The 26,694-nt window shown below is 34.7% G+C and overlaps 1 protein-coding gene across 5 annotated transcripts in view; it reads left to right on the top strand.

Annotated features, from left to right (window-relative positions):
- The first annotated feature begins 255 nt into the window (after positions 1-255).
- The window catches only part of RMDN1 (regulator of microtubule dynamics 1), a 33,790-nt gene continuing 7,351 nt past the window's right edge, over positions 256-26,694 (top strand). For 3 of the 5 annotated variants that reach the window (XM_079143899.1, XM_079143895.1, XM_079143898.1), the window contains exons 1-6: positions 257-510; positions 6,159-6,276; positions 15,075-15,162; positions 17,068-17,227; positions 21,800-21,889; positions 25,341-25,396. In XM_079143899.1, the coding sequence (XP_079000025.1) occupies positions 382-510; positions 6,159-6,276; positions 15,075-15,162; positions 17,068-17,227; positions 21,800-21,889; positions 25,341-25,396 (641 nt within the window). In that variant the 5' untranslated portion in view covers positions 257-381. Of the gene's footprint in view, positions 511-6,158; positions 6,277-15,074; positions 15,163-17,067; positions 17,228-21,799; positions 21,890-25,340; positions 25,397-26,694 lie in introns of all 5 variants that reach the window. The other 2 variants (XM_079143897.1, XM_079143896.1) reach the window with 1 other exon arrangement.

Here is a 26,694-nt window from a genome sequence, read left to right as displayed (position 1 = left end):
TCGGGTCTATTTCAAAGCCTTCCATTCTCAATGTTCTCGTGATCTATCCTTTTGCTCAAACCAAGAGCGAGCACTGGAGAGCTGGAGCTGAAAGTTCGCAGCAGCAAGAGGTAGGCGCGGTCCCAACTTCAGCTCCCGTTTGCTTGGACTGTCACTGCACAAGCCCATTGAGCGCAGGCGCAGAAGGCCCACGAAGTCCCACCCACTCAGCGTCTCTCCCGCCCCCGGATATCGTGACCCGGAAGCCGTAGGAACTGAGAGGCTCTGGCCAGGAAACGTGACGTCGCAGTTCTCTCCGGGAAGACTGAGGTGCTTTTTGCTCCGCCCTACCAGAGTCGGTAGTGACCTGACATCAAGGGTTAGGCCGGGGACGCGTAGGTCATGGCGCTGGCTTCGCGAATGTGGCGCTTTTTCCCTTTGGGACGTGGAGCTGCTCCGGGGACTAGATTCTCAACGGGGACTTGGGGCAGCCTTGAGCAGTGCTGCCCCCGGCGATTCCGCGGCCCTGAGGTAACCCCGCCGCCCTGGCTCCCTCTCCCTCCGGACCGAGTGGGTTCGGACTCCCTCCTGCTTCGGGCTGGGAGGCGCCGCGCCACCTGTGGGACTGAGAACCAAGGAAGGAGCTCCGGCGCAGGTGTGCCTGGAGCGCTCCCCATGCCCGCAACGGACTGGCCCATGCCCTGCCACAATTCTTTCCTTTGAAAACTGGGCTTAGGTCATAGAAGTAGTGGGTATGTCTCCCCGAGAAGCTGCCTGCTGCCGGCGTTGCCTGTCTGAACCCATGGAGAACAGGATGGAAAAGGAACTTTAAACGCTCTGAAATAAATTTCACCTTTAGCAATACCAGTTAGGGTTTCCGCACTTGGGGCTGTTAACCGAGTCTACTAGATAGACTTTTAAATGACTGTGGTGTGACTGAAAGTTTCCTACAACTCAGAAGCAAAGGTTTTGTACAGTTTAGGTTTTTGGTTTTATTTTAAGTAATTATTTCTGAGTTGCTTGTTTTATCTGCATAATATTAAGAAAGGATGTCAGGATGTTTGTCGTAGTCGCATTTCTGTCATTTCTATTAGACTGGTTGTGGGGCTAGGTTTATATTTTTGGTACCGGGGATTGAACCAAGGTGCGCTTAATCACTGAACAACATCCCCAGCCCTTTTTTATGTTTTATTTAGAGACGGGGACTCGCTAAATTGCTTAGGGCCTCACTAAATTGCTGAGGCTGGTTTTGAACTCGCGATCCCCGTTTCTCGGCCGAGGAGGTCGCTTGGATTACAGGCATGCGCCACCGCGTCCGGCTCGGCTCTCAGTTTAATCTTGAAAGGGAATTGAGCAGTGGGGATGGCATTGGTACGGTGCATATGAGCTCTTTCACTTGGACTAGGTGTTTCATTATTTAAACTCCATAATACATTTTTAGCAGATTGCTTAAAACAACAACAAACATTATCTCTGGATGCTGTTGGTTGAGTATTCAGGTGTAGCTTAGCTGGGTACCATGAGCAGAAGGTCTCTCCTGAGGTTGAGTCACACTGTTAGCTTCTGAGGTCTTTCTTTTTGAAGGCTCAACTTTTGAGGGTAGAGGGCAAGTTCAGCTTTCAAGTTCAAGGTAATTGCCTGGCAATAGGCACACTTTCTCTTCTAGCTGCTGCTTTCAGTAATACAAGGTCACTGGCTTCCCCTCAGGGCAGGCAAGTAATCAAAGAGAACAAACGAAAGAGCATGTGTCAATGAATTTTTATATATATATAATAACTTAATCTGGGAAATGATATTAGCTCTTTTGTGTTCCGTTTCTTGGAAAGGAGGCAGTAAACTCAGCATACATACTAGAGTGTGACCATCAGAAGGCAGGATTATTAGGAACATTTTAGAGGCTGCCTACCACAACCAGATTGTAAAAACCTTATAAACCATGGTAAGTATTTCTGATTCTAAACTGTTAAGTTTCACTTTTTTTTTTAATTGGGAATTTAACAGGGGTGCTTTACTACTGAGCTGCATTCCCTGCTCACCCCCTGTTTTATTTTTTATTTTGAGATAAGGTCTCATTAAGTTTCTGAGGGCCTTGCAAAGTTGCTGACTCTGGTCTCAAACTTGCCATCCTCCTATCTAGCCTCCCAAGTAGCAGGATTACAGGCTTGTACCCAGTCTGTTAAACATTTTAAATAGGAAAGTCATTTGATCAGACTTGATTACAAAAATTAGTCTGTCTTAGGGTAAAGTGAATGCTGGAGACCAGATAAAAAATCATTGCTGTAGAACAGGTAAAATGTGGTAGTTTGAACTTTAGTGGAAATTGAGATAAGGGGATTCATTCAAAGAATATCAAGGATGTAGAAATATGGGACAGATAAGATAGCTATAGTGTGGGGTTAAAAGGAAAGAGTCAAGAAAGATTCTATGGTTTCTGCTGGTGTTACTTAATCAGGGTAGGGTCACAGAAAGACTTGAGGGGTAAGCGGGGAATAAATTGTGTTTTAGACTAGTCAAGATGAATGTGATAATATAACCAGATTGATTGACATGGATAGGTGGTAGTTTGTTAGGTCTGCTGATTACCTTCTGAGGTTTGGGCTAGAACTACAGATTCTAGAGCATTTACCATGATTGTAAGTTATGCCATAGTAGAGATTGAGAGTATTTAATAGACCAAAAGAAGGCCTAGTACCAATCAGAGAAATTCTAATATTAAAGAGGAAAGGACATTGGCAAGAATTTAAGAGGAAAAGCAGGAGACAGTGGTGGTATGTTCGTTTTCATCTACTGAGGGGTTTAGTTTTGTTTTTGAGTCTAGGTCTTACTAAATTGCTGAGGCTGACTTCAAACTCTTTGAGCCTCCTGCCTCAGCTTCCCAGTTGTTGGGATCACAGCCTTGTACCACTAGGCCTGACCTGAGCTTGTATTTTTTAATTCTGTCTGGTAACAAAGCTTGATACAATCAGTGTTGGGGGGACGGGAAAGACTGGAAAGAGCTTGCTTTTGTTCAACAAATACTTTTTGAGTATTTTGAAAATTTTTGAATAATTTTGAAAGTACGAAGTGAAATATTATGTTCCACCTGCCTCAGACATTTTCATAAGTTGTCAGTATTTTGGAGGTGTCCCTGATGTGTGGGTTTTTTTTTTTTTTTCAAGTCCAGAAACACGATTTTTATTTACTTTCCCAGAGATGAGCAAAGAGCTGCTTCATATTAATCAAACTGACAAGAGCTCAGATGATAAACTGGCACTTTATTAAGAAACATAAATAACCACCTAATAGAGGTGCACTTTCTTCCCTCTAAGAAAGCCAGGATATTATTGTGAATTATTTCATCCCAGAAAGTTAAAATACCATATTTCCTCAGGCTATAGAAACCTGTGCATGCTTTCTACTATATGCTATTCTATATCCCCAAAAGGAATAGGAAACTAAGAGACTTACTGACAAACTCTTAAGACTTTTCCGCTTTTTTCCAGGCACCATTACACGTGTACATACTTTCTGCCCCTACTCCATCTTTTTTTTTTTTTTTTTTTTTTTAGTCAGACAGAATGCACATGCTAGGCAAGTGCTCTGCCACTGAGCCACACTCCAACACCTCTTCTTGATATTAAGAATGAATTCAGAAAATTAAATGCTGAAGATGTGACAATGACAAATTTAGTTTTACTGCTTTACAGTTGATAAGCTTTTAAATCCATTTGTATGCAATACCTTGAATATTCATGCTGGACAAAAGAAACAGCATTTGGTAAATTGGAATATGGTGGATTCCCCATTCCTACACTAGGAGCTTATCAGAAGTGCAAATGTGGATTAGATGTAGACTGTGAGAGTCCAGTATGACTTCAAGGTTTTTGGGTGATTTTGTTTTGTTAAACTGAACAACTAGAATAGAGTTGCCATTTACCATGATAGAGAAAAATACTAGAGGAGTGAATTTGTTAGAAATAACAGCTGTTTTGAGATGCATAATAGAGTTTTGCAGAGACAAATTTTGAATAGGCAGTAGATAAATGATTCTGAAAGTATGGGGTGACATCCAGCTAGAGGTAGTGTTTTGGGCTTATTGATGATATGAGACAAAGTGAGATCACAAATAGAGAAAAGAAGAGGACTAAGAGTACTTAGCTCCGGACACTTGGGCAAGGCGATATTGGAGATGAACTAACAAAAGAGAAGTCATTAAGACAAGGAGATGCAAGACAGTAGTATTTCAGAATCAGAGTGTTTCGAGGGTAGCAATAAAGTGCTGGAGGAAGGACGTTATGAAGAGAAAACTTGTAGCATTGTTTATTGATTGTGGTGATGATAATGGTTTTCCAGGTTTATATAAATGTCTTAAATTGTACACTTTAGTTATTGTATATAAATTATGTCTCAATAAAGCTATTTTTAAAAATTAAACATTCGTGATTTTTTTTTTTTAGAGAAAGTGATCAGCTGTCAAATGCTGTTAGTAGGTCAAGTAAGGTGAGAATTAAGAACTGACTACAGAAAATATAGGATGAATATCCTTAATCTGAAAATTGAAATCATAAATACTTCAAAATCTAAAACTTTTTGAATGCTGTAAGTGGAAAATTTTTGTATTTGACTTCATGTGCTGGGTCACAGTCAAAACGTAGATACACTAAAAATATTGTATAAATATAAAATTGCCTTCAGACTGTGTGATAAGTTGAATATGAAACATAAATCATCCACAAGATAATCTTATAAGATTGATGCAGATATTCTAAAATCTGAAAAAAATCCAACATCTGAAACCCTTTTAATCCCAGACATTTTGGATAAGGGATACTAAGCATGTAGCAGCATCTTTGGTATCATTAACTAGAATAATGTCAGTTGTGGGGAGTTCATTTGTGTGGATGCTGTTTTTTTAACCTGGAGATTGAACACAGGAATTGAACTCAGGGGCCCTTTACCGCTGAACTACATCCCTAGCCCTTTGTATTTTTGGAGACAGGGTTTCACTAAGTTGCTGAAACTGGGTTTGAACTCAAAATCCTCCTGCCTTAGCCTCCCAAGTTGCTGGAATTACAGACTTGCATCACTGTGCCCATCTTATTTGTGTGAGTTAAAGAGAATGGGAAGAAAGGAAGGTTGGGAAGACTGAAGGAAGATAGAAAGTCAAGGGGAAGGATTTTTGGGTTTTTTTGTGTTTTACACAAGGAAGAAGTTAACTTTTTATGCTGATAGGAATGAATTTAAAGAGAAAAACTGTGGAAAAAGAAGGAATTGCTGGAATGATACTCATTTCTCTTTGTCATTTGTCTCAAGAATATGGTCATAATAGGTGGGCATGGTGGGGAACACCACCATGTAGGCTGAGGTAGAAGAATTGCAAGTGTGAGACCAACACAGGGAACTTAGTGAGACCCTGCCTTAAAAAATGGAAAGTACTTGGAATGTAGCTCAGTGGTAAGGTGCCCCTGAGTTCAGTCTCCAGTACTGAGGGAAAATAATCTGGCCATAATTATGAAAATTAATTTCTAAATCTGTTTGAATATGATTTTGTTTTATTCACCATTTATTTAAGACCTGGGTTTCATGGGTGATTTTGAACATCTTCACTCAAAACTGTATACATTTTTTTTTTCTATTTTTTGCGGTGCTGGGGATTGAACCCAGGCCCTTGTGCTTGTGTGGTTGTATACATTTTTTATGTTTAGCAATTACTGTATTTGATACTTTTCATCTTGTCTACTAATAAAGTCAATATTTGTCATGTGTTGATGTCTCATATTTTGTTTTATACAATTTGTAATATCCAGGCCTTCACACAAAAAAATTAGGTCTTTAAATCTAGCATTTACCAGCACAACTGTGATTTTTAATTATTTGTTTATTTTTGCGGTGCCAGGGAGCTAACCCAGGGCCTTAAGTATGATAGGCAAGTGCTCTACCACTGAGCTACATTCTTAGCCCATTGACAGATTTTTAGATAAGCTAACACTTCTAGATAGTCTTTTTCTTAATAAGATACACTATGCCTGTAAGGTTTAAAATAGCTTTCCTGAAGAATTTGAAGAATTCATTTTTGAGCATCCAATATTTTTATGATTAATTACTTTGGATGTGGAAGAAAATTGATGTAAAATTTTGCTTGGGGTAGCAGTTTTTCCAAATTTTCTAAGTTGGATAACTGATCATATTGTTTTCTATAGGTGATAGGTAACCCAGGAACTTTGAAAAGAGGACTTTTATTCTCAGCCTTGTCTTATTTGGGTTTTGAAACTTATCAAGTCATTTCTCAGGCTGCTGTTGTTCATGCCACAGCCAAAGGTAAGCATACACTAAATATCTGGAAGACTTAAGAGTTATTTTTGTTTGATATTTTGTTATTAACTTAAAAGTTTTTTTTAATAGATAATGAAACATTGTTATAGTCCAGGTTATTTTTTGCTCCTACTCTGTACATGTATTAATTTTTTTAACAAAAATTTTTTCAGTAATACTGTTAATACTTGATATTTTTGTAATTGATTGAAAAGTGAAAAAAATTCCATCATAGGTCTTACTTGGTATAATATAAACTTACTTTAAAAACAAATTTAAGCTAGTTTTCTTTGTGAAAAGAACCAAAATTTTGGTATATTAGAGAAATACAATTTTAATTTTTTGGACTAATACTTTTTGGCTTATAGTCCTCATTTTTTAGTCATAAAAGAAAAGATGACTGGGGGGAAAAAACATTTGATTTTGGATAGATTTTTTTTGGTGGGGGGGGGGTTGTACAGAGGATTGAACCCAGGGGCATTCAACCCCTATGCTAGATTCCTAGCCCTTTTTATTTTTTATTTTGAGGTGGGATCTTGCTAAATAGGTCAGACTGACCTTGAACTTGGGATCCTCCTGCCTCAGCCTCCCTGAGTTGCTGGGATTATAGGCACATGCGCACCATATCTGGCTGATGGATATCTTTTAAAGTTTTAATGGAATAATAATTTGAGAGTACTATCAAAAATGACTAGTTGCCTAGTCATTTATCTGTGACTATTTTGGTTTTGCTACTGGAGATTGAACCCAGGAGCATTTCACTAGTGATTTTACATCTCTAGACCCTATTAAGATAGGGTGTCCTAAATTCATGAGGTCTCAGAGTTGATGAGGGTGACCTTGAACTTGCCACCCTCCTGCCTGAGTCTCTGAGATTACAAGCATGTACCACTGTACCTGGCCACAATTTTTTCTTAAAATAGATAATTGAGAACTGCTGTGCTTTCTTTTTATTATTTTTTTTCATATATCATTTTATTAAAAAAGGAAAAACAGGATTTGTGTTTGTCACTGGGTCAGTGACATTATTTGACGAATACAATAAGCATCTGTTTAAAGCTCCCTAGACTTTTCACAGTAACTTTAATTTTATATTAATATTTTAAGAATTTCACAATTAAATTTTTTAAAGTATCAGAGATTAGAAACCATAGTTTTATTTTTCTGTGAATCTTAGTTTGATTGTTTTAATATCATTGCAGAACTGATTTAGTGCTTCCCTAAGCAATAAAATACACCACTTTGGCAAAGCCAAAATTGTTTTTAGCCCTAGTAATCATAGAACACTTTTTTCAGAAGTGTCGTTATGACATAAAAAAATCACTGCATAGATGTTCATATGAAAACATTTTAAGGTGATTTGCCTTCTTGAGTCCTGCACTAGCTGAGTGCAGCAGCAGTAGCAAAATTGAGGGGGCATCAAACAATCAGTGATTCTTTTCACATCTCAGCAAGCTTTTATGTTATTTCTTTCCATTTTCTTCCTCCACTTTTTGAGTGAGCAACCTTGAGCAGGACTGTGGGAGTCCTGCAGACCAGCCAGAGAATAGATGCTGTAGGAGCAAATTTATCTTACCAGTGGGTGGCTTTGTATCCCCATGGGGCAGCATGCTTCCCACTCAAGGGCAGCTGGCCCTTCACCCCTATTTCTGAGATGGTGACTGTTGAGAGCAAACTTATTAAAAATTTCACTTCAGAGGAATTCATTCATCACAGTAAGATAGTAAGATCTCCATTATGTGAACTGGAATGGTTGCCTTGCCTCTGTTATTGGCATCTTATTAAAAGTCTTGAGTAATGAACTTGCCTGCTTGGGTGTTAATGAAGGCAAAATGAAGGGTGAGACAGTGGATCTTCAGCATGGTGTTTCTATTTTTTTTTTTTTTTTTAATTTTATTTTTGGTACTAGAGGTTAAACCCAAAGGTGCTTTACCACTTAGCTACATCTCCAGCACTTTTTATTTTTTATTTTGAGACAGGGACTCACTAAGTTGCTTAGGTTCATGCTGATGAAGGTTGGTGTTGAATTTGTGATTCTTCTGCCTCAGCCTCCTGAGTCACTGGGATTACAGGCATATACCACCACACCCAGCAGGATGGTGTTTCTTTCATCACAGTGCCAAATATAGTTTACAGCAAAAGATTACTTTCTCATTGCAAACTCCAGCCTACTGATTATCACAGCACATGAATGTCCAGGAAAAAGGAGAAACATGCCTTAATATAGTCCAGTGAAATGTGTCCATCTTTAAATTCATAATTTCCAGCGTTACCAAATATAATCCCCATTGCACACTGATAGTTTTCAATTTGGTAGATATCTTAGTTATCTCGGAAGTTGAGTGCATTTCCCAAAGACTAGTCTCAAAAGTGGCTATAATCTGGGCACTGCTCATTTCCATTTTTTCATTGTACCAAGGTTTGATATCCACTCTGAAAGCTGTATGGGTAGCTCCCTGGAGAGCATGAGTACGCAGGTGTTCTTGTGCAGAGTGAAATTTACATTTTTAATGGCTTTTTATTTTTTTTTGTACTAGGTATTGAACCCAAACCCCCAGGCCTTTTTTTTTTTTTTTTTTTTTTTTTTTTTTTGAGACAGGGTCTCACTAAGTTGCTTAGGGCCTTGCTAAGTTGCTGAGGCTGGTTTTGAACTTGCTATCCTCCTGCTTCAGCCTCCTGAATCCCTCTAATTACAGGCAGGTGTCATTGCACCTGGCTAGTGTCCTGAAGGGTCTGAACTCAGATATAGGCAATGATAATGATCCTGAACAATGGGAAAAATCCACAAAAAAATGATTACCTGTGAATATGAGACTGGGCCATTGGCCCATGTATACCTGATTCGTTTTGGAAAATATTTTGAATAATCTATGAGAGTAGATCCTGTTCCACCAAAAGTAAGGTTCTTTATGAAATAAATGAAGTATTAGTGTTCCTTGTATCCTGAAAGAAAATGAAATTGTAGACCTTGTAAAGCTTCACATTTGAAAAAGTGCAGAAAAACTGAGAAATTCAGAAGAAGCTCAAGCTTTTAAGTTGCTTAATGTTACCATTCTGAAGTATTTGAGTAAGAGCTAGTAGAACTGTGTATTTCAACATTTGAATAAACTTGGATTCCTAAACATTGGAAAAGGAAAGGGGGTAGGGTGACTACCTTGTTTGTTTATTTAGCCCTCTAACTCTTGTTTAGCATTCAGATAATGGATGATACTTTTTTTTTTTAAAAACAATTTTTAAGTAACTGCATCAAAGAAAGTGTTTTTAGGAATCTGTTGTACTGGTACTTGCTTTTTGGTTGCCATTTGGTCCAAAAAAATGTATGACGTGTTTATTGTGTTGTGAAATTCCATCTATCATGCTAATTGTTTTTGTTCTGACTTGTATATACCTGTGTTCATTTATATGATGTAAAGAAAGTTGTAACTTCCTTTCAGTGTAAAAATATAAGGATGTAAATAGAAAAATAACTTAGTTTTAATACCATTCCTAACATCAAACCATGATTTGACCTTAGCAGGAAAATGTTTTCACATTCTCAGGGGTACTCTGAAAACTAAGTTTATTTTTTTTATTATAGATTTGAGTGAAAACTGGCTTATATTTTATCTCTTCTGTATTTTGAAAGCATATTTGGAACACTGAAAAGTTAATACAAAGAACAGAGTAAAAGTATTTAGCCTGCTCTGGTTTTCTTTAACTTTATTTTCTTTCATTTTATTTTTGACTGTCACATTGCCTTATTTTAACTTTAAAAATTTTTAATTAACAAGTAATAATTGTATATGTGGTACACTGCGATTTGTTTGTGTGTATGTGTTATCAGTTGTTTATTTCAACTTAAATAAAAATATAGAAATTCTAATCCTTATTTTAAAATTAAATGAAAAATATACAGTTCTTGAAGTACTAATTTATCATTACTATATGAATTTTGCTAATTACAATTTTTGCAAAAATGTGGTGAAGGGGCTTCGAGTTAAGAGGAAGTTTACAAAGGGAACACCAAGAAATTGGGGGAGTGATATAAATGTTCACAACCTTGGTTGTGGTAATTTATAGATCAAAATATGAAATTTTATGCTTTACATGTTTATGCTAATTCATAATGATTAAATCAAGGTATATAACATTTCATCACCTTATTTTTTGTGATAAGAAATTTCCTAGGAATTGTGAAATATATGGTACATTATTAGTAACCGTAGTCGTCATACTGTGCAATAGATCTCAAAAACTTATTCCTCCTAACTGAAATTATATACCCTTAGACTAAGTTCTCTCCATTCCCTCTACCACCTCATCCCATCCCAGTGGTCACCCCTGGTAACCACTATTCTACTGTCTACTTCCGAGTTTGACTCTTTTAGAGTCTGCATGTTAGTAAGATCATTCAATGTTTGTCTTTTTGTGCTTGGCTTATTTCATCTCTAGCTTGTCACAAGTGACAGTTTCCTTTTCTTTTTAAGGCTAAATAGTATTCTGTAGGGCCTGTCTGCCCCACTTTTAAAAATTCATCACTTGATGGACATTCAGGTGGCTTCCATATTTTTTCTATTGTGAATAATGCTGCAGTGAACATAGGAGTGCACACATCTCTTCAAAATACTGTTATCAATTCTTCTGGAGATACAGGTTGGGTATCCCTTATCCAGAATGCTTGAGACCCAGAAATGTTTGAGATTTTGGAGGTTTTCATAGACTTTAAGTATCTGTAACCTCAAAATCCAAAACCTGAAATGCTCCAAAATCTGAAACATTTTTTAGTATAAGGTCAGCACTCAGAAACTTTTGAGTTTTCTCAGGACTTTGGATTTTCAGATTAGGGATGTCCCAACTAATCAGAAGTGGAATTGCTGGATCATATAGTAGTTCTATTTTTAGTTTTTGAGAACCCTCCATACTGTTTTCCATAATGGCTATAGTTTTAAACAGTAACCCCCACTTTGTAATTAACTCATTGGCATGTTCATATAATTTGTGAGATTAAGGCCAATTAATTTATAAAATAATTGTAATAAATTTTCAACATAGAAAATGACCCACTTTTCTGTAAAAGTATATGTTTATTGGTGTTTACAGGTTTTATTTTGTCTTATGTTTCCATTTGCTGTTTTTTTTAGGAATTGGTCTTCAGATAATTTTGCCCATCAAACTTCTGATTAGTCCTCATTATATGTGTTTCATGCTTACTGGAGCCTGTTTAGAAGGTTTTTCTTCCTCCATTTACCAAGACTAAATTATATTCTGTAATGGAGTTTTCCTGTAATTTAATTAAAGTTTAAGGACATATATGTTATATGTTCTTGACCTTTCAGTTGAATGGGATTATAGCCCTCCCCCGCCCCTACCTTTGCTCCACATTTTCTAGCCTCTTCATGACTAGGCATGCTATCCTACAGAGAGCTATATCCCAAATTCAGGACTGATTTTTTTGAGGTAGTAATATACATATTTACCACAGGGTGGTGCTAAATACCCACTAGCAGTAATGGAAGGAACTGTAGAAACTTAAATTATTTCTTTTTAAAACCCCCTAAAAAAGATATTCTAATACATTCACAGTACTGTTTTGTATATGTGAAAGTTTACTCATATAATGCTAAAAAGATAAGTTAATTACAAGAAATAACTTAAAGATTCTTCATGTATGCTTTAGTCATCTCATATACTTTAAATTCCTCTTTTCTGATGAACTTATGGAACTAAGTGCTCCTTCTTATGTATTCACTTGTAGTTCTTCAGAACATTTTTGGTAGTGTTATTTCCAGTGACATGCACAGTATTAGTGTGAAAGATTTCCCTTAAATTTGGATAATGTTGTAACTTAGATCCTGGAATCTAGATTCCCTGCTTTTTAAGTTCTTTGTAGAGAAAACGTTATAAGTAGGACAGTTTTGCTTGACAGAGCAATGCCTATCATTTTTGTCCAGATACCTTTGGCATGGCTAGACTACTTTTAACAAGAAAAACTAGAAAACTGGACTGAGGCTGGAGCTCAGTGGCAGAACACTTGTCTACCAAGTGTGAGCACTGGGTTCTGTCCTCAGCATGACAAAAATAAACAAAGCAAAGGCGTTCTGTCCATATTCCTACTACAAAACAAAACTAGAACACCAGAGTTTACTAACATATGCAGGATGTCATACCACTGACATTTCTTTCTTTTTTGGAGGGAGGGTACCAGAGATAGAATTCAGGTGCACTTGACCACTGAGCTATTTTCCCAGCCCTATTTTGTATTTTATTTAGAGACAGAGTCTCACTGAGTTGCTTAGTGCCTTGATTTTGCTAAGGCTAGCTTTGATCCTCCTGCCTCAACCTCCCAAGCCGCTGGGATTACAGGCATGTGCCACTGTGCCTGATAACATTTTAGGCTAAATTTAAGATTTCACTGTACAGTTGTAGGTGAATTATGAAAATCTTAGGATATTTACTCGTTACATTGAAAGTAATTTACTTCAAAAGTTAGTTCATTTTATAGAATACCTTCTCTATGTCAGTAATATTGCTTATTTCTAAATATTTTCAGGAAAGTTCAGAACAGCTGACTTGCAGATACGTAGAGTGCTCTACATTGCTTCCACCCAAGTGCCTATGTGAGACTGTAGTAGTGCATAAGTTGTTCTTTCTTATAAGTTGTATACTGTATTGTTTTAGAAATTTCTTTTTAGAATCAGAAAAATTTACATTTTTAAAGCCTGGATGCTATAACTTATGATGCTATACTGTATAATAAAGAAATTGGAGCCAAGTGATTTGAGAGGTTATTCAGGATACACACAGAAGATTATACACTAAATTTCTATATTAATTACTTGGATGATGAGATGTAAAATTTCTGTTAAGTACAATAATCATCTTTCAGGGAATCAGAATATTAAGTGAATACAAGTAACTTGCTGTTACATATGCCATATACACTTCCAGATATGCCAGATCAATTGATCTACCTACTTATTTAATATTGTATTAGTGTTTTGTCATTGCCATAGTAAACTTCAGTGACTTAACATCATTTTTTAATCTTACTGATCTGTAGTTCAGAAGTACAAAATGACTCTCACTGAACTAAAAATCTTAAGTGTTGACAGGAATGTGTTTCTCTCTGGAGGCCCAATGGGAGAAACTTCTTATTTCATTTAGCTTCTGGAAGCATTGTACATTCCTTGGCTAAAGGCCTCTTTCCTCCATGTTCAAAGCCAATAATCTCATCATTTGGATCTTGTTTTCATTATATATTTCCTTTCTGTCTTCTTCCTCTTTCTACTTTTAAGAATCTTATAATTACATTGGGCCAACCTGGATAATCCAGGATAATTCCTGTTTTAAGATTAGCTGATTAGTAACCTTAATTCTATATAAAATTTACATTGCCATGTAACCAGACATTTTCACATATTCCAGGGATTAAGATATGAATGTCCTTGGAGACCATTCTGCCTATCATAAATATCAACTAAGGAGGCTGAGATTACTATTTATTTTAAGATTCTTTGGATGTTTAAAACCCAAACTTTGAGAATTGACCATACATCATATTCAAATATGGAATGGCAAACTTCAGAAATTAATCAGCCATGTGAATACTTACATTAAACTCTGTGTACTTAATCATACTGAAGTAGTAGTATTGAGAAAAATTTTTTTTTAGTTTTAAGGCTTTTTTGTGTGGGGGGGTACCATTGAATTTCTTAACTAGTTTAATTGCATGATAATGTTAAAATATACTTTCAGGGTTGTACAAATTTCTTTTTTTTCTTTCTTTTTTTTTTTTTTTGCTATTTTAGATTTTATTTATTTTTTTGATAACTGGGGATTCAGGGGCATTTTATTGATGAGCTGCATTCCCAGCCCTTGTTTATTTTTTATTTTGAGACAGGATCTCACTACATTGTTAAGGATTTCTCTAAATTACTGAGGCTGACCTTGAACTGGTGATCCTCCTGTCTTAGTCTCCTGAGTCACGAGGATTATAGGTGTGCACCACCATGCCATTTTAATTTTTGAAAAGCTTAAATTTTTCATTTTAAATATACTATAATTGATTAAACTATACCACAATAAATAATAAACAACACATTGTAGGGTTGGTTTATAAGTAGAACTAAGTGATAAAACATCTTTAGACAAAATTAAAGCATATGTTCCCTAGTAGTGATTGGAATTTCCTAAAATTCAGACTTTTTTTCAATTAGTAGGGCATTGTGCCATCAATAGGGCTTATATATTTTGTGGTTGTATATAACATAGTTGTAAGAGTTGATGCCAGTGAGTTAAGTTTCATATTTTCTCTGTAGTTAACCACATCTAAGTTTTTGATGACAGACTTTTTTCTTTTTTTCATAATAGTGTCTGCAAGTATAAGTTAGGTGATAAGTGAACCTAGGAAAATACTGTGGTTCAGTCCATGCAGATTAATAATATTTAGTGCTGAAAGTGAATGAGTTATATCATCAGTTTTTTATAATGGATGATACTCAATAATAGCGCCAACAAAAAGACTACCTGTATTGAGGTATGTGTACCATAAATTCTTCATACAAAATTGTTTTTCATTTTTTAAAAATGTATCATATTTAGTCAGCATCAGAATAAGTTTTCCAAGCTTTATTTTTTATGGTTTTAATCATTTATTATAATGGTTTTATACTTATTTCTATAATTCTTCAGAATTTCTGATCAGAAGTAATTTCTGTGTCTGACTTTTTTCTTATATATCAAAGTATTGTTTCTTAGAACTATTGCCATTTGATTTGAGAAGACCTACTTTATTATATCCTCTTTTTCTTTTATAATGTTGGAAGTTGAAGAAATTCTTGAACAAGCAGACTACCTGTATGAAAGTGGAGAAACGGAAAAACTTTATCAGTTGCTAACCCAATACAAGGAAAGGTAGGCATTGTATGATAGGTATGGTTTTGAGGTTTCCTCAGAATTTTTGTTAATTAAATGATCCATGGTGCTTTAAATGTTGAGGATTATTGTAGGTTTTTTTCAGTAATATTTCTTAGAGTTTATAGTAGTTACTTAAAAGGTGATATGTTCATTTAGAAAAGGTAGATCTCTAGGGGCTGAGGTTGTGGCTGAGTGGTAGAGTGCTTTCCTATCACATGTGAGGCACTTGGTTCGATACTTAGCACCACATAAAAATAAAAAAGTCATTAAGAAGAAAAGAAAGGTAGTTCTGTACTTTTTAGTTAAATATTGAAATCTTTTTTGCATTTTACCTTGGACCTTACAAGATATTGCTGAATATTTATCTCATCTATCTCTATTATATATTTCTCTTTTAAAGTAATAACTTATTGGTATAAAATTTAAATGAATTCACTGGGATTTGAGATGATTATTGCCACCATTGAATAGTAACTGTTTAGAGCACAGATTTTTTGGGGGGTGGGGGTGGCAGGGAAGACTCCTTCATTTCTAGTACTGTGTTTTTAGTCTGGAATGTCATTTTTCACTTTTTTCTTTTGGAGAGGGGAAGTGAAGGAAGATTCATCCCTAAGTAAGTCAAATAAGGCTAACTGGAATTTCCAGATAACCAATCTGCCTTATCTCCTAAGCTAAAAATAGTGAATAATTTTCAGGTTTCTTAGATTCCCAAAGAGAACTTTCTCCCCAAACCTATCAATTTTACTTCCTAAGGATCTGTACAATCAACCTTCCCTTCTCCATTGTACCCTCAGTGACTTGAGGTGGCTGTTTAGGCATTTTATAGTCATTTTAGTGCTAACTTGAAAAGTAAGCTATAGGGTAAGTAGTTACTTCATATTCATAGAATAATAAATATACTGTTGCTATTTTTAGGTTAAAGTTTTAAGTGAAGACTGTGTGTGTGTGTGTGTGTGTGTGTGTGTGTGTGTGGTGCTAGGGATGGAACCCAGGGCCTTGTGCATGCAAGGCAAACACTCTACCAACTGAGCTATATCCCCCACCCCATGTTTTTTGTTTAAAAATACATCTAAAGTAGGCTTAAAGGCAGGCTTTTAACAGAAGGGAATTAAAGGTTAGTTTTAAAAAATTTTTGTTCATTGTGGCTATTATTAACTATTTCTTGTTTTAAATAATTATATTTAAATGGCAGCTTTTCAAAGACTCCACTACTCTTACTTACAGGGCATCATAGGGCATTCGAACATGGGATTTATTTTGAAATTGCATAATATATTCGTTCATTAACAAATACCTAGGTGTACCTGTGGAGTGCAGAATGCTTTATATTTGGGGCTACAGATTTGGTAGTTTTTTTTTTAGTGCATGACACTGTTACAGAGTTTATATCTTATGTGTACATAACCGTACTGTCTGAACCCGTTAGTGAGTTGTGTGACACACATTGCCAATGAGGTAAAAAGCCTCAACTTATATATTGAGTTGTGTAGGGCAAGTGATTAAAGAATTGAAATACAAAAATATTTTCTAAGGAAGTCAGTATTTTCTACACTACATATAAATTAATATTTATGAATAAAACTAGGTATTTTTATGGAAGTTTTAGCAAATACAGGTTTTTAAGAAAGAAGATAAGGGGCTGGAGTTGTGGCTTAGTGGTAGAGCGCTTGCCTGGCATGTGTGAGACCCTGGGTTCCATACTCAGCACCACATAAAATAAAAGATCTATTGACAACTAAAAAATAAAATAAAAAGAAAATAAATTTAGCATTATTAAAAATGACTTTTGATATCATATTGCTTGCCATAGTCTAGGCTGAAACCCTATTGGTAGTGATGTGACCTTTAGCAATTTTTAAGTGTATATTGAAATGGTGGTTTTATATTTTACTTCAAATTAAGTGAAGATGCAGAGGTACTGTGGCGGCTGGCACGGGCATCACGTGATATAGCTCAGCTTAGTGGGACTTCAGAAGAGGAGAAAAAGCTTTTTGTGTATGAAGCCCTCGAGTATGCAAAAAGAGCACTAGAAAAAAATGAATCAAGTTTTGCTGCTCATAAGGTAAGTGGTTATGTACTGAGAGATACATTGGTCTGTACTTACCTATTATCTCTATATAGGAAAGAAAATTGTTCTATTTTAAATAAGTAGTGAAGGGGTTTATTTTTATTTCTTTTATAACTTTTTCAAAAAGTAGTACTTTTTATGTTTTCCACCTTTTAATATTTGTTGAGACTCGATTTATGGCCTGACATCATTTTTCATTGAAAATATTCCACGTGTATTTGCAAATATGATTCTGCTATTGTATTGAATGTTTTGAAGATGTATGTTAAGTCTAATTGGTTTATAGTGTTTAAACTTTTTTTTATGGTTTTCTGTGTGGTATTTCAGTTCTCTTTTGAAAGTGGGTCTTGAATTCTCCAACTATTATAGTTGAATTGTCTGTTTTTGGTTTTTAGTCTCAGTTTTTGCTTTATATATTTTGTTATGCTTTTCTTGATAATGTCCCTTTTCTCCAATAACATTTTGGTCATAAAATCGGTTTTGTCTGGTATTAGTGTAGTCACTCCTGCTTTTTTTTCTAGTGCTGTTTTCATGAAGTATATTTGATTTGGTGTTTTTAATATGTTCTGCCAATTTCTGATCCTTAATTGGAAAGATTAAGCCATTTGTATGTAATAAAACAATGTCTTTTGCTATTTGTTTTCTACTTGTTATATCTTTTTGTTTTTCAATTCCCTCTTTAGTATCCTTTTGGGGTATTGAATATTTTTTTCTCTTTGGTTTTTCTTTCTTTTAGTGTACCATTTTAGTTCCCTTTTATTTCCTTTTACTGTATATTTTTTGTTATTTTCTTAGTGGTTGCCCTGAGAATTACCATTAATATCATAGTTCATAATAAAGTGGTTTGAATTGAATGTCAACTTAATTTCATATTATACAAAACTTTGCTCTTGTATATCTTTGCTTCTTTTCCCTTACTTTGACTAAATTGACTTGCATCTTGATCTTGGACTTCCCAGCCTCCATAACTGAAAAATAAATTCATTACTTGCTTCCTTCTCTCCCTCCTTTCCTTACTTCCCTTTGTACTACTGGGGATTGAATCCAGGGTCTCACACATGCTCGTCTAGCATTCTACTGCTGAGTTACAGCCTCACGTGTTTTTTTGTTTTGTTTTAATCTGGCTAGATTGTCCAGGCCTCAAACTTGTGTCCATATTGCCTCAGCCTCCCAGCTGCTTGTGATTACAGGTGTGCATCATCACACCTGGCTAAATTTCTGTTATTTACTCAATCTATGGTACTTTGTTACAGTAATCCCTGCAGACTTTAGATGGGTATCCATGGTTTCTGGTAAGGAATCAGCTATTATTCATACTGCAGGTTCTTGTACATGATGAGTCACTTCTTTCTTGCTGCTCTCAGGATTGACCTATTTTTAATAGAAGATAGAAGAATTGATTGATGTGGCTTGACTATGATGTGGCTAGCTATGGATCTCCAAATTGGTAGTACTGTTGATCAAGGTAGGGAATCTTTTACAGTTAGATTTTCAGATATTCTGTTTGTTTCTTTTCTCTCCTGGAACCTATTGTGCATATTTAAGTATGTTAATCCCACAGTTCTCTAAGGCTATGTTCATTTCGCTTCATTTTTTTCTTTCTGTTGGTTAGGCTGGATTGTCTCAATTGACCTATCTTCAACATTAGGTAATCTTTTCTTCTGCCTGCTCAAATCTCCTAAGCTCTCTAGTGAATTTCATTTCAGTTACAGTACTTGCAGCTCAAATTTCTTTGTTTCCTTTCTATAATTTCATTTTATTCAGTGACTATTTAGTGAGATATTGTTTTCATATTTTCCTTTAGTTCTTAGACATCTTTTTCAGGTTGAATATATATAAAAGTTATGTCTAGGAAATTGCCCATTCAGTGTGCTGTTAGCTGTGGGCTTGTTTAACTATGTCCAGGTGCATTTCTTCTATAACAAATTTGTTCAGAGTTTTTAGCATGAAGGGAGGCCGAATTTGTCAAATGCCTTTCTGCATCTGTCAGTGATATTCTTTTTGTTCTTAACTGCTGATGTGAGGTGTCACATTCATTGGTTTGTATATATTGAACTGTTCTTGCATCCCTGGAATAAATCCCACTTTATCATGGTGAATAATCTTTTTAATATGCTATTGGATTTGATTTGCTAATATTTTTTCTTGAGAATTTTTGCATCTGTATCCATTAGGAATAATATGTTGTGCCCTTGTCTGGTATTGAGAGCTTGGTGCATAAACCATTTGTATCTTTAGTATGAAGACTAAAAAGCAATAATAATACTAACTGCATTAATATGTTGAGAGACAATGAATTTCACCGTGGCACGCCCGGTACTGGTTTCCAAATTTAAAGCCTGGTCTTAATTACCTATTTACTCCGATATTCCCCACCACCCCACTGCCCAGCAGATTCTCTCCACACTGTTTTGCTTGAGGTTGTTGTGAAGGATGACGCAGGCAAATCCTCCCCTTCCTGCCTTCTTCAATGCATCTTTTATTATTATTTTGTTAAAACCATGTACTCTGGTCTCTCACATGGTTTCCCTAGCTCTTGTGAAGGTAGTTTTGTGTATCAGTAGCTGTTCAAATTGATATTTCTATGGGCAGATGATCTCTGGTGGGTCTTATTCCACTGCCATCTTGTTCTGCCTCTTATAGGTAGTTTTTGGTTATTTTCCTGTAACTTCTCCTTTCCTGGGATTCCAACTATACTTGTATTTGTTCATATAAAATTGTCCAAAAATTCACCATTCTGTTCTTTGTTTCTTTGTTTGCTTCTTTCTTTCAACCTTTTTGCCTCCCAGTGTTCCATTTGGGTTAGTTTTGTTTTCAAGTTCAATAATCTTTTCTAAAATAGTTTCTCCGATTTTAATATCTTACATTTACCTATTAAACATCTTTGCCTTTCATCTAGCTTCTTAATATATGAAATCAAGTTGTAATAACTAGTTTAATGTTGATCTATCAATTTTATCTTTTGTGTCATTTATGGGTCCTTTTTAAATTTTTTCCCCCAATCATTAATCTTATTTTCCTCCTTTTGAAATACTACTTTTGATTAATGATTGATGCCAGACATTGTGAATTTTACTTTGTCAGCACAAATATGTTTATACTGCTAAATATATTCTTGAGATGTGTTCTGGAACATGTTTGTGTTATGCAGAAATAATCAGATCCTTTTAGATGTTGTCTTTAGGTTCTTAGGTAGGACTACAGCCTAAAGAGAAACTATTGTATTTGATCTACATTAATTTTTCTCACAACTGGTATCTTAGCTTTAAGGAAACCCTGGGCTTCTAATACTTTGGGGTGGTTCTTTTCCCTTTTTGGATAGTTTATTCACATGCAGGTCCTGATGTTAATTCTGCCAAGTAGTCATAGGTATCTTCCACAGTTTTTTTTAGAGTTGTGATTCTGGGCACCTGCTGTTCTACCCTGTGAACTCCAGCTATTGGGTTTTTCCCAGACTTTTATCTCCTCAAAATAGGGAAACTGTTAGACTTGATGACTTTTTACCCCCTTGGGCTACAGCTTGGAAATCTTCTCTAGGGAGTAAAATGGAGTGGCCACAGCTAACCTCATTTTTTGTTTTTGTTTTTGTTTTGTTTTAATCTCTCAAGTGTTATTATTGCCTGGTGTACAATATCTTGAAAGTCTTTTTAAAATGTTTCAGTCAGGCAGGTGAGTCTGTCTATTGTCCCTTCATTCCTAGAATATCTATTTGAAATAAAACTTTCTTAAAAATGCAAACTCATTATAGACAGTGGACATTTTGGAAAATGAAAAACAGTACAAATATGGAAATAAAGACTATTCATGATATACCTTCTGCCACCAGTTCTTGCTACTATGACTATTAATAAACAGTCTTATAAAATAAATGCCAATCTAATTAAGTGGGAAATGATAGGAATCATCCATAAGTTTTGCTTTGTATATAGGTGATAGTAGAATGCATAGGAAATGATTTGTGTGTATATGTGTTGCTGGGGATTGAACCCAGGGCCTTATGTTTGCTAGGTATATGCTTGATCACTGATCTAGACTCCCAGCCCATGATAAGAAGTGATTTTATTCCCGGATATGTGGGAAAAGGTTAAAGCACTGAGTTTGAAGCACTGTGTGACACTTGTAGTTAGCTGGATTTGGGCAACTGGGTAACTGTCCATTGTAACTACGGAGTCAGTGACAAAATTGACAGTTGTAGTTGTTCCTACTATAACAGTCCAGATGTTGGAGGAAAGATAAATCCCAGAAAGTATGAGAAGTTAAAACAACAATGATTCAGTTACAAGTTTTTCTAAATTTATACTCAGTCCATAAACATGATTCATTGTCTCCTCATTGTATTGGCAGTTTTCTTAGATGGTATACCACTTCCTATCTTGTATTATAGTTACTTAGACATATGTCTGATCCCTCAATTCCTAGAGGTCCACATTTACTTTTCTTTGTGTATTCTACTACATTTAATAAAGTTTAAGTGAGAATGACATCAAGGAATAAATTATAATTTTTCTTTGTATTGAATTGACTGTTAATATATGATTCTCACACCTTTTTTCCTCCTACTTTTAGTGGTATGCAATCTGCATTAGTGATGTTGGAGATTATGAAGGCATCAAGGTTAAAATTGCAAATGCCTACATTATCAAGGAGCATTTTGAGGTATGGATGAATTATCCAAGTTCATGGATTTAAAAAGTCAGTATTTTTCTGAATAGGCTTATTTGTTATCAGTTACTATATAGCAAAACACAAAAAACTTAAGGCCTTAAATTGGGTATGATGTTACATACCTATAATTCCAGCTATGTGGAAAGGTTGAGAGATGAGATCACCTGAGCCTAAGTAAGGACCAACCTGGGCAGACAACCAGATTGTATCTTGAAAGAGAGAGAGAGAGAAGAAAGAAAATTTAGTGGTCTAGAGCAATTGACAGCTTATTTCTTAGAATTCTGTAGTTTAATTGAGTACTGTGGTGTTTCTGCCTTGCTTTGGTATAGCTAAGGTCCTTTAGATGACCGCATTCACCTGGAGCCTCAGCTGGGACTAGAATGTTTAAGATGCCCTCTCATATTTCTCTCATATTTGAGAGTTGTCTTTTTATCATATTGTAGCCTAAGCTTTTACTGAATGGTAGCTGGCTTTTAAGAGTGAGTGTTCCAAGGGGAAGGTTCCAGTGTACAAACTTAATAAATTTCTAATTACATCACACTTGGTTTTTTGTCACCTAAAACAAGTAACATGGCCAAGCACAGTTTCTGAGGAAGGGGACTAGTCACACAAGGTCCTGAATACCTGAAAGCATGATCTAATGTAATAGTGTAACACAATTGACATACCACTCTCAGTGGTAAGCATTCTGTTAAAGATTATGCTCTATGTATATTGTGCATGTAGTTAAATAGTTTCCCTAAAGTTAATCTACTTATTTTTAGTAAACTTTTTCTTTGCCAAAAATTACATATGAGTTTGTATATTTCAAAACATACATGCATGGTACTTGTTATCTTAAAAAAAAAAAAAAAAAAACTACCACAAAATTTCAGCTTATTTCTTTTGTATTATTGTAGATCATCTCAAAAAATACAAGAGAAAAACAAGCAATGGAAACAAAGGGATAGTGCTGGAATTGCTATATAATTGTTCTTTAGAATTTCATGGTTATAGTCTCAATTCCCAGTTTATGTAATTACTCGTAAAAAGTAACATGGAACTGGATGGAGTCAAGAAGACTAGATTCTTTTCAGGCATCAGTAGTATATATACTTAATAATTTCCTTTAATCATCTTGTTTTATATTTTAAAATACAATTGGCAGCAGGTTTTCTTTTTTTCTTGTAATGGTATGTAAAATAATGATGTGACATACTACTTTTGAATAGGTGGTATTAAGTAAAATATACTAATCATCTCGGTGGCATTAGAAAAGTTATTTAATTACTTTCTGCCTCAGGACATAGAAATACATGATACAGCTTTCAATGTAAGTAATGAAAGACTGCAGAGAATAGTTTAGTTATACTTTTTACTTTATTTTTACTTTTTTTTTCTTTTTTCTTTTCTTTTTTTTCCTTTTCCTCCAATACTGGGATTGAACCCAGGGGTACTCTACCACTGAGCTACATCCTGACCCTGGCCCCTTTTTATTTTTTTATTTTGAGACAGGGTTCCTGAAGTTGTGGTTCTTTTGTCCCAGGTTTTCACGTAGCTGGGATAACAGGCTTGTACCACTGTTGCATAATACTTTTAACTTTAACAAATGAAAAAGTAGTAAAGGGGTTGTGGATTGTAGCTCAGAGGTAGACCACTTAACCTAGCATGTGCAAGTTAAGCAGGCCTCAGGAAAAAATTGACTTGATTGTTTTGAGGCTTCATTAATGGTTTCTCTTCTGTGCTGTTATAAAAGTTGTGGGTTCAATCCCCAGCACTGAAGAAAAAAAAAACAGGTATGGCTTAAAAAGAAAAACAGGGAAAGGTAAAGATAAAAAAAAGCTAATGTTTGGTATAAACTTTCATTTATATGTTTAAAAGCATTAAAAAGACACTATTTAGCATTCACACACTAAAATGATTGTTTATACTACTATTTTGGATTCCATTATTGCATCTAAAATAGCAAAGAAGTAACATTTTTGGATTGTTTTTGAAAAACATTTATGGTAGGAAAGATTGTAAAATGATTTCTTGAAAATGGCCCCTTTCAACACCTCCCATAAGAAAATTAAATCCTAATGCCACAAGACATGCATTGTATGTGCTTATTTTTCTCTCAGGCTTCTAGAATGATATTAGGAAAATGGAAAAAATTCTCATATAATTTTTTGTTTTAAGGCTTAATTTTCTAGCAGAACTCCAATTGGGAAAGGTTCTTAGAGAATAAGTTATATATAAATCCTACAAAATAATTTTCGCTATTAATCATACTATATTGAAGAAGTAAATGTTAAGAAACTGTTGATTCTTACTCATTAAAGCAAGATTTCTGCCAAGTCATTCTTGGTTTGACTTATTTTAGCAGTTGTCTCCTCTACTACTGTATTATGAAAAGTGAAAACAGTTGATGGTGTTGATAGAAGATACCACTGTACTAAACATCTCGTTACTGTACTTATTTAATTTTCACCGCAATCCAATGAAAGATGTGAAAGATGTGTATTCTTTTTTTTTGCTGTGCTATGTATCAAGCCTAGGGACTCTTGCATGGTAGGCAAGGAATGGCTCTTCTCTGAACTATACCTACCCAGCCAGTTTATTTTTTGTGAAAGAAAAAACCCAGCCACAGCAAGAATATAGAACTTGCTGACATCAGTCAGTTAGGGGTCATGGAGCTGTGATTTGAACCTTAGCAGTTTGACTCTAGAAACTCTGCTCTTAACCACTATAATATTTGAAATTGTGTCTCACACATTACCAAACTGAAAATGAAAATGTAGGTTTATAGAAAAACAAACTAAGAAGTCTTAATTTTAAAAAAAGCCTTTATTTTTAAATTAAGTTCAATATTAATCTGTGAGGTTTTTTTAAGTTATTCTCTAGTTTGTGCTTTACACTAATTGATGCTGTAAATAGACATTAGGAAGATTTTATCAATACATTGTTAATATTATACATAATTATTCTGTTAATATATTTTATGAATATTTATTTTTCCTCAAGGGAAGATAAACTCTGCATGTGGGAATTGACTTTCCAAAATTATGTACTTTCAGTTCTTCTTTTTGAAAGAAAGCTTTTTATTCAATATTCATTTAGGATTTGCTATAAAAGGACATCTTTTTTTTTTTTTTTTAAATCTGGAAGAGGAAAAACATTGAGAGCTGTAGATCATTACTGTTTTTTAGAATTAGATTAACTTGTATATTTTGTGGATTTTCTCAGATCCTACTCTCAGTTTATGAACCTTATAAAATAGTAAACCATAGTACAAGTCATTAATAGTATATTAGAACAAATTTTAATCATTTAAAGAATGAGGAGGGAGAAAGTGACTCATAGAAGAATTAAAATACAGAGTTGCAATTTTTTTTTTTTTTTTTTAAATCATGGCTTCTTCAGTAAAGTGCTTATTGTTCTTTAGAAAATAGTTATGATTGATTTTCTCATTTCTTGATAGAAAGCAATTGAACTGAATCCTAAAGATGCTACTTCAATTCACCTGATGGGTATTTGGTAAGAAAACTTCTTTAATGTTTCAGTGCTATTTACTATTATTGTATTTCATTTTTAATATATATGAAAGCAAGATATAAAAATTTTAAAACACTATTCATCAGAGTTCAGAGTATTAAGTCCAAGTATTGTTAAAACATACTAAATTTGATTGTTGTCATATTATTCAGGTCACTTAGAAACATGTACTTAGACTAAAATGATCTTAAAACTTTTTGTAGACCTTTAAATTCCCTTTCTTGAGAAAGAATATTCTTGGGAAATTCACTATGCTAAATGATGATTGAATTAATCTTAATTATACTGATATAGTAGGATACCTCAAGAAGGTCTTTGCATCTTCAAGGTATGATAAATATAGTCTTGATTAATCTGGGAAATACTATAATCTTTCCATTTCAGTGTGATCTTGTGTCAGATACGGGTCTTTATTCACGCATATGAGGGTATACCAATGTGTTAAATATTGGCTGGCTCAAGAGTCTGCAGATGACAGGTTAGCCACTGTTTCCTTTGGATATAGTCTGCAGAGTTAAATATTTTTATTATCAACTGAAAGGGTAGGACTGGAGATGTTGCTCAGTGGTAGAGTGCTTGCCTGGCATGCATGAAGCCCTAGGTTTGATTCCCAACATGGGGGGGAAATTTCTTAAAAAGGGATAACAATGTCAATAGTCCTGTATCAGACTCTTCTAAAATAAAATATTTTCCAGGATAAAGGATATAGTAAACTACCAAAGATTAATGATAGAGGTGCACTCACTTAGTAATCAAACATGAGATATAGTCTGTGCCTCAAGGAGTTTGGATCTTAATCAGAGATCTAAAACTTTTTTTTTTCTCCTGCTTCTATCAGAGTGTTGTAAATGTCAGTCATTTGCTTCACCCCTTTAAAAATGGATTTAAATTGTTGATTGTTATTGCTGTTCATGCATATCATATTTTGTCATTTTTCTTTGATAAGTTTTTTAACTTCTCTGAATTTTTCTTTTGTTAAAAGGAATAACAATCCTTTCTCAGTTGTTACAAAGAATAGATGAGAGAGGTAATCATTTAGCCCAGTACCTGGTACAAAGTGAATACTCAGTGGTAGTGATATATTACATCATCATTACTTATAATATTGCTTTCTTTTTATATTTAATTACAAAATTTACACTAATGATCAAGTCAATAAATTTAGTATTAGTAACCAACTAGATATCATGTAAAATATAAAATATTTGAAGTATAATAATTCCTTTCATAATATCTATTAAAGTGTTTAGGGGCTAGAGTTGTGACTCAGTGGTAGAGCA

Source organism: Sciurus vulgaris (assembly GCF_902686455.1).
Source record: "Sciurus vulgaris genome assembly, chromosome: 1".
NCBI lineage: Eukaryota > Metazoa > Chordata > Mammalia > Rodentia > Sciuridae > Sciurus > Sciurus vulgaris.
This window is presented reverse-complemented; position numbering and strand designations above follow the sequence as displayed.